The sequence below is a fragment of the Mizuhopecten yessoensis genome, unplaced genomic scaffold (assembly GCF_002113885.1).
Source record: "Mizuhopecten yessoensis strain PY_sf001 unplaced genomic scaffold, ASM211388v2 scaffold10867, whole genome shotgun sequence".
Lineage (NCBI taxonomy): Eukaryota > Metazoa > Mollusca > Bivalvia > Pectinida > Pectinidae > Mizuhopecten > Mizuhopecten yessoensis.
Window position 1 is genome coordinate 1,278,014 of NW_018408761.1, and position 12,102 is coordinate 1,290,115.

Sequence of the window (12,102 nt, forward strand, 5' to 3'; positions counted from 1 at the left end):
TTCGCTTCGTAGCTGACACGGTACAACACTTTTCTTTGGCTTACTTCACACGGCCAGTCATTTTGTTTACAAAGAAATGGTGTGCTATGCGCATGCGCTAATAGAGGGAAATCCCTGAACAAAACGTTGGTCAGACAGGCAGAAATACCGATGATTATCTTAGATTTAATCATTTTTATGAATCTATTTCAGCCAAATCCGATCGTTATTTTCCATAAGGAGTCTCACTTGATATGTTTATGTAGTATTTGGAAAAAAGACCAAAAAAAAAGTTACTTCAGCGTGATGCCCCTTTAAATACACTTGTACATATTTACAGTTTTTACATGATGTTTACAGCAGTCCCTTTTTAAAAGGATGAAATAAAAGATTATCTATCTGTCTGTAAATATTCAGTAAGGATACTAATAACAACAGCTTGTATTCAGGAAGGAGTTGCTACAGGTGACTTAGTTACTTCATACTGATTCATTCAGAAATAACAAATCAAATCACTTTAATTTCATCAGTAGTCACACCGAGTCCAAAATAGACGGTTCAATTGATATTGTATAACTGAAATTATCAACTTTGAATTATTGTAGGGTTATAATGTTTATACCAAGAATTTAATATTTGTGCAGTGTAGAACTTGCTGAAAAAAGGTTGGTACATGATTTACAAAGTGAAACACTCACTTTTTATTGTACTCTTTTTCCCCCTATAGTAATCCTATTTGTGGTATTTGATAATATATGGAAGTATCACTGTGGTATTCCAAAATCATATAAACATTTGAACAGTAAACTTTGATTATAACATGAACAGAATGCAATTATGTACACAGTAGTCTGGACCTTTTTATTATGAGGATATATTTGTCAATAAAACAAACTACATGATGTGCTTTGTTTTACTATATGTGTATTTTATTCACCAGCAAATTGTTCATCTTTCAGTTACATGGGACGGAGTAATTACCAAAACTACACATTAATCTATATATCACATGTATGATATGTACAGACAGGGTAACGCATGTACTGAAATGAAAACCAGACACATGCACGTGGACTTTGTCCTCGTTAATTAAGACCCACATAAGGAAGTACAGATTTCCTAAAGTGGATAATACAAAATTAATCTGTACAGAAAGAGTAAATGAAAATTCCTCACCAGGAAATAATCTTTAATCACACACTAAATTATGATACAAATGGAAACCCTTTCACTTTAAACAAAATCATTTCACCGGTCTAAAATTCATTCATGAACTGTATATATGCAAACATTCATTGTGAAGATATGCGAACATTCATAATGAGATCACATTATCTTGTCAAATCTACAGAATTTGTTGGCCACCTTTGTGAACGCGACATACCTGATAATGTTGCCTCCATGGAAACACAATCAACATTGTTGCTTTGCAACTTGAACCTCATCATCAGGTTTTTAGATATCACACTCCATTCATGCAACTGTGCTATAATCCTGGGGCTGTCCACCACCACTGAACGTGTATAATGCCCACCTCAACGACACACGCTAGGTACTTAGGTCCAAGTAGTCTTAAATACCAGCACTGCACACATGCAAGGTTAGGTCACCCCCAACAGATAAAATCTCTGCCTAGCTGTCTAGTGAACACCCATCAAGTACATTAACTTTGTTGTTGTATTTTGTCTGAGCCAGTCCTACAAGATCTACAAATGTACTTCCCTATGGTGTAAATGATTCAAAACCTGATCTGAGGCCAGAAGTAAAACACTTCCTGTGTCTTTTGATCCAGGGCGATTGTAATGGCCGGTTCAGCACAACTTACAGAGACAGCTAGCTCCTGTACAGTAGATAACCACTTAAGGCCCCAACCTGATCCTGTACAGTAGATAACCATGTAACAACCCTACCTGTCATAGCACGAACTTTGACATACACACCCAAGGCACTCTAGCTATATAGACACATCATTAGAAATATGTATTATTTCAGAATATTTGTTCGAAGGAATTGAACAGAAAACCTTGGTATATTTAAAAAGCATTAATCATCATCATTTTCTGCAATACTCATCATTAGATAAATTGTTGGTGTCATGTTATACGTAAACATAGTGATGAATATAAGGGTAGTAGGTTTCAGGTTACAATTTCAGCAGAAATACTATCCGAGAACAAATGTTACATTACCAAGTGTCTGATACATATTGACCCTGCCGGTAGGGCGTAAGAATTGTACCTGCTGCCCCCAATTGCATGATCGTAAGAGGCGACTAAATTTGGGACCTTATCTCTTCTCTCCTTTCTAAATAACTTTCTTCTTCCTAATGTCTCCCTTGACAATGCCTCACTTTTGGCCATTTGTTGAGCGTTCGCCCCTGTGAGGAAGGCTTTGGGTTCTGTCCCCTGGCCGAGACATACCAAAGTCTTTAAAAATGGTAGTTTATACTCCTGCTTAACGCTCAGCAAATTAGGAGTTGGACGACTGGTTCGCCCGTTGTCAGTATAATGTGACCGGGTGGGGCGTCCTGCTGAGTGTCTTCTGCAGGATTTTTCAGTGAGGTAGCACTATAAAGTCGGCATCAGTTCCGCGCTATCACAAGGAGAGAAACACGAACATATCGCAGCCTCCCAAAATACACACACTAACACTACACGCATGCATCTTGCACACAGGGGAGGCCGTCCTTAAATGACCTTAGCTGTTAATAGGACGTTAAACAAAATCAAACAAACAAACAAACAAACTGATACATATAGGTAACCATCACAAATTGCATACTTTTTACAGGGCAGCACATGTACAGTTGAGTGTTTGAGCTGTATTATCTGCACCTGATATTGCCATTTTGAAAAGCAGAAAACACACCTAATTTTTTCGACACATATGCAACATTACATGTAAATATACATTTATATATATATATATTGCACTTTTAAAATCGTATGCATTGACAAAGCAGTCTGCTATAAGTACCGAACTTAATAGAACTATGTAAACAAATCATTTGAAACTTTCTTTATCAAATGCCATGACCTATCGTCACCACATTGCAGCCATTCAAGGTGTTTCAATCCTGATTATATGCATCTGTTGTACCTGATTTAGTTATCTACTCATTCTTTATTTGATGGTTATAGTTTACTGCCCTAATTATAATCAATTAAGTATATATGAAGTTTCATACTATGAAAAGTACAATTACATACAATAAAATCAGTACTAGTCAACGAAGACAGCAAGTCCAAGGGAGGCAACTCATAAATACCTCTGCCCACAAACCATGTACTCTGCCAACAGGCTACTTCTGTAATAAAAGCTTGGACGGGAGATAGCATTTTTTGTTTTTCTGTCTCAGATGAGGATAAAGCATTATCTACACTACAAGGCATCATCTCCGATTGTATGTGTACTTGGATAATTGTCAAATCTCCAACACAGGCTGGAGCTGCACACCTACTCAATCTAGATATATGCCTTTAGGCTTTATCTCTTGTATTTTATACCCTTGTTATGTGCTGCCTCAAAAGTGATGCATGAAAATTTATACGATTGAAAATAACTATAGGGCAAGGACACTTTGTTACATATCTATGGTAGCAAAAAGGTTATTAAAACCTTCAGGGACATGTAACTCTGTGTACAACCATGAGCAAACTAACCAGAAATATAAACTTCCTGTTGTAGATCTGTACAGGAAGTGATGTGCACACAAGCTGAGAGATGGTGGGTCTATACACCTCGAGTCTAGTCATGTAGGCCATTCATAGCACCTTACTTTGTAGCACCTTACTTTGTAGCAACACTTTGGGTTGCAATCATAAGGTATAGCTTTAACGTAGTACCACAAGATTAAATTATCAAAGAGTGGTCATGTTATTCTCCTTCATTAAAATGTTTGAATCAACCAAAAATATTACATCAGGTGTTTGGGAAATAACGAGCGTTATTCATGAATATCAAATATGGAAAAACTATTGGCCTGGTGTAAGTTGCTATTATGCAAAGAAGTTTAAAAACAAAACTTACAGATCTTGGTTAGACCAGGGCAGAGGTTTATTTCCTAAAGTGAAAAAGACACCTACTTTTGTTTTTTGGTCTGTCCTTTGGCCCAGATTGGGAGGGGGAGGTGCTGCATCACCCTTAATTTGAACAACAATGAATCCTCTTGTTCAACAGATGACCTTTAAAACTTTATAAAGTCAAAATAACTTTTGATTAAATGGACAAGTAGTCTTTTGAAGGAATGTTGAAGATGGACTGAGGTTAGATGCTGCACAACAAAGCATACATATTTCTTGGCCTAACCCCTCCTGGTCTGATAATTAAGCTTTAAAGTGTGCATAATTTCTTTTTTCATATATGAACAATTCTTTGCGCCAACAATTGATATGTTACATCTGATTCTGGTAAAACAGGACACCAATGTAAAAAGCACCGTTTCAGGTGTTCTAAATTGTTTAATTTGTTGTGAATGATGAAAGCTATACCATTTTAACAAGTAATACAATATACACAATTTAAAGCTGGGGCTGAATTAACATATATTAACCTGAAATAAGATATATCATCTAAATAGCCAGGAAACCAGGCTAGTGATCCATACATGTACATCAATCATGGCTACTACAAAGTTCTTTACCAATGTAATATACACCATACACTGGATACCTGATGGATATATATATATATAAAAAATATATTCTCAAATTACTTTCAGTTGAATGTGGAACATCAAGAAATGCCTATAAATTCTAGCCCTTTCACATCAGTTTGATTCCAGGCCATTTACAACTGATTTTCTATTTTTTTGAGTTCCAAATAATCAGCCCTGTTCATGCTTCAATACTACATATATATATTTAAACAGAAAATAGCTCTAATACCCGAACGTGAATGTAGTCACCTTTTCTGTGTCGACCACGCACTGAATACAGGTAAGTCACTGGTTAGCAACCGGTCTGTACAGTCCATCAAATCAGGATTGTCTAGTTATGCTTTAAGTAGCAAACACACTTCCCCAGGATTAGCAGTAAAACTATGTCTGTTTGCATTGGGTCCACTCTTTTTCAGATATTGAAAAATGTACATGTCAGTACAATGTTTACCTGATCATGAATCACCACATTCACTGACATGTATATATATGTATATTATATGTTTTCAATTTGAAAGAGTATCATGTTTACTATATATGTACTAGTATAGGTAGTTGTGTTAATTAGGGTAATTTTAATAGACAATAAACAGAAAGGGATTATTGACTAAAATGTATGCTTAAGGGGAGACAATTGTCCAAAAATATAACTGTACATCCTAAATAAAATGAATGCTGAATATATGTAAATGCTTTATCAAGGAGAGTTGGAGGCAAACTCCTTTTCGATTATTTATAGAAGTTTTACTTAAGATTTGGTCAAACTAATGGTGATCATGGTATCAACCAATTTACACAGAGAAACATCTAAATGTCAACAAAACAGAGCAAGCTGCTGTACATCTATTTTTTCTACGAGACCGATCTGAGGAGACCATTGTAGGAACACTTTCTCAAAGCATTTGAAATGTCGGAATACACATATTTTTTTTGATTTTATATTTTTTAAATTTAAATTTATATTATACAATGTACTCCACCAAATTTTAATACAAATAGTTTTCTTATTTTACCTATTCTGCTTTTTGAAAATAGAATTGAATGTACTTGCCTATCTTCTCAATTCATGATCAGTGCTTAAAAAAACATGTGACCTAGTCACCCAATTATTAAAGTTATCCTGTTCTATTCATTATTTGCACATGTATGTACAATGTTTGCAAACATCTCTCATCTGACACCTCATTTTTTTATTACCACCAGCTGGCACACAGCTGATGTCATAATATCTGGAGGCTAAAGCCAATTGTTATTTCTTGTCAGTTTAATATCTAGGTTTTTGTTTGTTTGTTTGATTTTGTTTAACATCCTATTAACAGCTAAGGTCATTTAAGGACGGCCTCCCCTGTGTGCAAGATGCATGCGTGTAGTGTATGTGTGTGTATTTTGGGAGGCTGCGATATGTTCGTGTTTGTCTCCTTGTGATAGGTGTATGGGGAAATTATTAAATATACAAATGCATGCATATTCCCTCAATTGACAAAGCTTCGTCCACACAAGCTATGTATACACATGTACAAAGCTTATGTTTACTTGTGGACATCTGCAACACAAAGAGGCTTGGTAGAGCATTGAATGTACATGGTTTGCTGGAACATAACATGGTGGTTGAACAAAGAAAAGCATTGCTATACTGCAGTCTAATGGTAGAATTGTTGAACATTTTGATATGGCTATAAACTTTTTTGTTGAAATTGCGATATCTGGCATGTCCTCATTTGCATGCACAATCTTAAAGTACAATTGCAAAACAACACAAACAACTGAAATCCAAAGCAATACATTTATAGACCTACAAGGACGAGATCACAAATTTGAAAAAAGCCTCAAAACAAGAATTCAAATAGATACATGGATGTATGTACCAGCAACAGATGTATACAGCATAGCCACGATATACCGCCACCTTCTGTTCAAAGACATTTTCGCGGCACAACAAGTTGTCCCTATGCCTGTTAAATGACAGGTGGATGATGTGAAAGCTTGTTTGATTTGGGGCAAATATCCAACACTTACCAATGAAAACTCAAATATACATGTATACATATATATATGCAACTTTTAATATACACACTGTTTTTGAAAGAATAATTAGTTTGGAAATATTGATTTAGATCTGGAATTTACACTTCACAAGTACCGCGGCGAGAGTGTCAGTTTTACGTGCCGTATTTACAGATTTATTTACAATCGTCAAGTAATGTCTGCATAGCGGTGCCAATGTTCGCATTTCTCTACTGCAACTGCCATTATTTCTTTACGTCAGACTCTGAAGTCAAGTGTAAGTGTTCGACTAAGTAAAGAACTGTCTCAATATCCTGTTTCTCTGCCACACAACCCAGGTGGATATCGTCAAGAGTCCATCTCGTCGAGATTTTTTCACATCAAGAATGTCATCGTCCGATAATACCCAAGTGGGTTGCAATCATCTGATAATTTCAATAAACTGTCTCATAGTCAAAGATTAATCGGGAACGGGATCAAGTCCGTTTGGACTTGTTGCAACACGGCGATCGCTGAAATCCACATCCGCACCTTTATCTGTGATAGCCAGATGCGGTACGTCACAGTCTGAGTCACGTGGCAAAACAATACAGTATTCGCATGATGAGCACAATGGCTGTGTCCCGTTGGTATCATCAAATCAATTTTGATCTGTTGGTCGAATTATCATCCACAGTCCGACGTTTAATTGTAAAATGAATTGAATATCTCAACAAGTTGTTTCCATTTTTGAGAAGCCATGTGAGAAGCCATATGAGGTGAATGAATGAATAAATAACCGACAGAGGTAATATGGTAAATTGTATTCAGATGTAAATTTATAAATAAATTGATTAGACACACATACCATACGTAATTACAACATCTAAAACTGACCCCCAGGGCTGAGTCAACTATATATGAAATCAATGATATAGGTACATTTCTTTGATTGAGTCTGGCAGTGTTGTCGGGGGCCAACAAATGGGTATTTGAACTACTGTTCTCAAAACATTGTGACATGGCGGTACCCGAGTTTGGCCGTACAACGGGTGCATTTAAGTGTGGGGAAATCGGTTCTGACAAATTTGACGCCGGTATGCGAGTTTGGGGGTACAACGGGTGGCGATACATCGAGGTTATACTGTATATAAGAACCAGAGCATGATGACCAAGCTGTAAATTAGTACAGTCACCAACAATTCTCTTTCACTCATGAAGTCATAAGTATTATGGAGCTATAAATTCCTTTATGAACACAGCCAAAAAATTTTATACTCTAAAATAAACCTTGAACAATTTGTGTAATCTAAAATGAACTGAAAACAAAACAATCTCCTCATTAGTGCATTTAATTTGGAAAATTTCAGCATTAAAACCTGTAGTTTTTTTTCCGATTGTATAGACCAGCAGGCGACTCATCCTCGATATCTAGGGGTCAAGCCCACTTTCGCTCTTTACAACCCTGGAATATGTCGTAGCAAAATTGAAGGCCCAGTGTACATGTGCGCCATTTTGATCCTTTGATATACATCAAAAGAATCTTGCAGTCACGTAACAGTAATAATTACAGGCTTTGAAGTCGGGCGTCTCTCCTTTGTTATCTTCAAAGGACAGGTATCAGCCTAGCAATTGGTCATTTTTTTTTACCCAGACCAATTAAACAGCTATTTTCGTGCCTTCAATTTTGCTATGACATATTCCAAGGGTGTAGAGTGAAAGTGAGCGCAATCTCTTGATATCGAGGATGCAGGTGACTTGAATTATTACCTTTTGATCCTTTTTTCTTTTTCTTGCGTTTCTTCCCATTATCAACTCCCAAGTCAGGTCCTGGCAAGAGAATCGGTCTGCCTTCTGGTAGGTTAGAGATGTGAGCACTTTGGGAGTTGGAGATCAGTGTGCTGATTGAACTTCCAACCTTACCAAGTTGGTCCTGACCTTGACCAAAAGGTGGACCACGATCAGCAAGGTCTTTTGATGATTTGTGATAACGCGAATATGTTGTCTCTACTTTCACACCATGGCTACTAGTGCTACCGTACGATTTGGGGCATGTACTTGTCAATGGAAAGTTTATGTTTTCGTCAACGCCACTGGTTCTGAGGGAGGAGGCAGTTGTGTTGTGGAGGGCTTTCTTACTCCTGTCAAATGAAAATGTAGATGTGGATAAAGAGCCATACTCCTCTTTGCTTTCCCTGGTCATTGGTGTGTAGTAATTTCCACCACTTTTGTTACGACCAACAGCACATTTTCTCTGATAGAGTTTTCTGTGGGGAGTAAATTTTTCACTATCGCTGTCATCATCAGTCATGAAATCATCACTTTCAGATCGAACTGTTCGGAATGTTTTCATTTCTGTGCCGAAATCTGTGTTATCTGTCTTACTAAGACTGTGGTCATACCTTGGCGAGTCATTAGAACCATCATACCGTGGCGAGTCCTTATCAGAATCCTCCACCTCATGAGCCTCGTCATAGTCTAGCGAACACCCAACACGTGCCTTGTGCACCTTGACTGTTGTCTGCTGTGAAGGAAAATAATCAAATGTTCCATGTCTTTCTTCTCCATCACTTTCATACTCCTGATCAGAGTAGCTCCCAATGCTGGTGGTGGCCTTGCTAGAATTGTAAATCCCTGAATCATTGTCTGTGCGTTTCCCATACAAGTCAATGTCTTCCCCACAGTGGTCTTTGAGACAGTTATTGAAAGCCACACTGGGCGGTATGATACCAGAAAATTTGTCATTCAGTTCAAACTCATCATCATCTTCACTACTTAGGTCCTCCCCACGCCTGGCCCTAGCTGACCCATCCCCAAACCCTCCACGGTTGGCGTGGGTCATTTTGCGCTCTGGGGCCAAGCTGTAATCCCTGGCGTTGAGGAACAGCTGGTTAAATTCCTCTTCTGGAAGTTCGGCTATCTCTCTGGCTTTATCCTTTATACATTCAATCTGAAATAGGGAAATTCAAATGTTATTTAAATTCATATAAACTATTATTACTATGCTACAATTTCAGTCTTTAATCATATTTAGCATAACAAAGAATAACAGCAAATTAGATTAATATTCAATCACAAACTACTATGTAGTGGTGTTACATATGGATTGTTTAATCTGATCTTAAAGAACACAGCAAACAGCCATATATCTACTACTAATTAATAACCACAGGCTTTTATCATATTCTTTTATACATATATATATACCTTTCTTATACATGACGACACATACAATTTTAAGCATGACACACACAAACTATAATTACAACACCTGGCAGTTGCCCCGAGATTCACATCATTTCAATACAGATGTTGCCTATTGATGGAAGTCAAACCTGTAGCTAGTAGTACACTGGGTTCAAGTATTCATACTAGGTGTAGCTATAGCAAGACCATAAAAAGTACATTTAATAATTGACTCTCAAAGTTACTCTTGGATATGATTCACTCACTAACTAAATTCAATTTGCACGATCATGATGATACACAAACAATCTAGTCTATGATAATAAATGGAAAATTTTGAACAAAAGTTCAATATTTGCTTCCATATACAACTACAAAAGTGTTGTTATCACAATAATCTGTTAGGGAGAATGATTCCATAAACCATTTTTATCATAGTGGTAAATTCACCAGCTATATCTATAGCTATTATTAATGGTAGGCAGTAACATTGCAATACCAATACAGTGCAATATTGTCTGGCAATGGGTTTTTAACTAGTATTGGGACTTCGGTAATTTTCAAATTACAAAAATTTCTTAAAACTGATGCTCATTTGTCTTTTTGTGTCAAACCCACCAAGTTTCTATGAATACAATGTATTGTGATATATTGCAATATTTCATTGAATATTACTATGAAATGGAAAATATGAAATTTCGTAATATGTACATGTAAAGATAATTTATTACAATTCTACAATCATTATAAAGGTGTTATTGTATAAAAGAAAACAGGTGTTCACATTTTAATTGTAAACCTGTTGCAACCTAGCTAGCTACAAGCTCTATGGAAACACATTCCAAATATATTTATCCCACATTTTAAGCATACATCTACATATGTAGGTGTTCCAGTATATTATTGACTTCCATACAGAATGGTTAAGATTCTTTTTCTGGGAATTTTATCAATAACAATATCTTTAGACTCTCCACTAATCAAATGGCATCAGAAATTGATAGCGACAGTACTCTCTACACATGAAAAAAAACAAAATTTACACAGAAGTGAATGTGACGTGATACCTGCGGCTGCCAAAACACAAGCTCCTAGGAGCTGATGTTCTTATTAACTATTTGTTACCTAATAAATATGCTTGTATCTTGCCCATGCTGGTTGTCATGTTGATTTTCAGATAAGGGTCAAAATAATATTTGAGAGGCTAATTGATATCATAGGTATATGTAGAAAGCTTCATGAAAATAAAAGGATTCCTTCAAGGCTTTTTGAAGAGTAACCCTGAGCAAAATCTACAGTGATTTTCAACCTTAATTTTACGACAGCCTGTTCCTTCATGAATTGGGCCAATATACCATTATTTCTATTGAAAATGGAAGAAATTCCTGAGGTTTCTTCTTATGGGGAAAATAAAGCTCTTTTAGCTAGGGAGAAGCAGCCTGTATTCAGCTGTAAAACAAGGCAAAACAAATCACTGACCTATATAAGATGGACGCTGATGCCCATGTTGATTTTCAGTTTTCGTTCATTGAGCTGGTAATTGATTCTATAGGTACATGTATATGTTTTAATAAAGAACAAAACATTCCTTAAAGAATTATTGTAAGGAAGCCATTTGTGCAAATGGTGGTGATGTTGCCAGCAGGCTGATAATATATGTCATCTTTGCTTTACAGGCGACACAAAATTAACCGCATCAGATCTTTTTCCTTGTGTTGGAAAACCTGTACTAAAATGCGACTGATACAATTCAATATATATTTAAATCATGCCACCTCTTTTAACATTGCTGTATGATTACTTTTGAATTGTTTGTTAGTGCAAGCAAGACAAATGAAAATCGCCTAGATGCATTATCCAGGTCAATACCAAGCACAAGTTTTTGACATTCTCTTGGTGTCTTTCTGAAGTGATAAAAGTGTCTTCTGAGCTTTTATTCTGCCTTGATCCTGACAGGTAACTAATTGATCAACATGGACGTAACAAGATCAGGTTTCAACAGTTCGTTCATCTGTTTACAGAACATTAATTGTTGGCATAAACAAATAACCTGCTTTACTCACTCTACATCTTGAATTGTTCATAGCTTGCTTCTGCTTGAATTGATTTGCTTTGGATTGTAGAAACATAAATCTATTGAATATGGTGCAGTGCAAAAATATAAATGCATGTTGTAGTGGTAGCAGTAGTAGTAGAGTATGTGAATCTCTGATTTAGGTAAGAGTTCCTACAGGAATTAGTGAATACACATTGTTCACTTCCTGTTTTGGTCTGTTTGATACATGTTATGATACACA

The 12,102-nt window shown here is 36.3% G+C and overlaps 1 protein-coding gene across 2 annotated transcripts in view; it reads right to left on the reverse strand.

Moving 5' to 3' along the window:
• LOC110463099 (nuclear pore complex protein DDB_G0274915-like) overlaps positions 1–12,102 on the reverse strand; it is a 64,841-nt gene that overhangs the window by 51,736 nt on the left and 1,003 nt on the right. For both annotated transcript variants that reach the window (XM_021517446.1, XM_021517447.1), the window contains exon 2: positions 8,390–9,569. In XM_021517446.1, the coding sequence (XP_021373121.1) occupies positions 8,390–9,569 (1,180 nt within the window). The remainder of the gene's footprint in view (positions 1–8,389; positions 9,570–12,102) is intronic.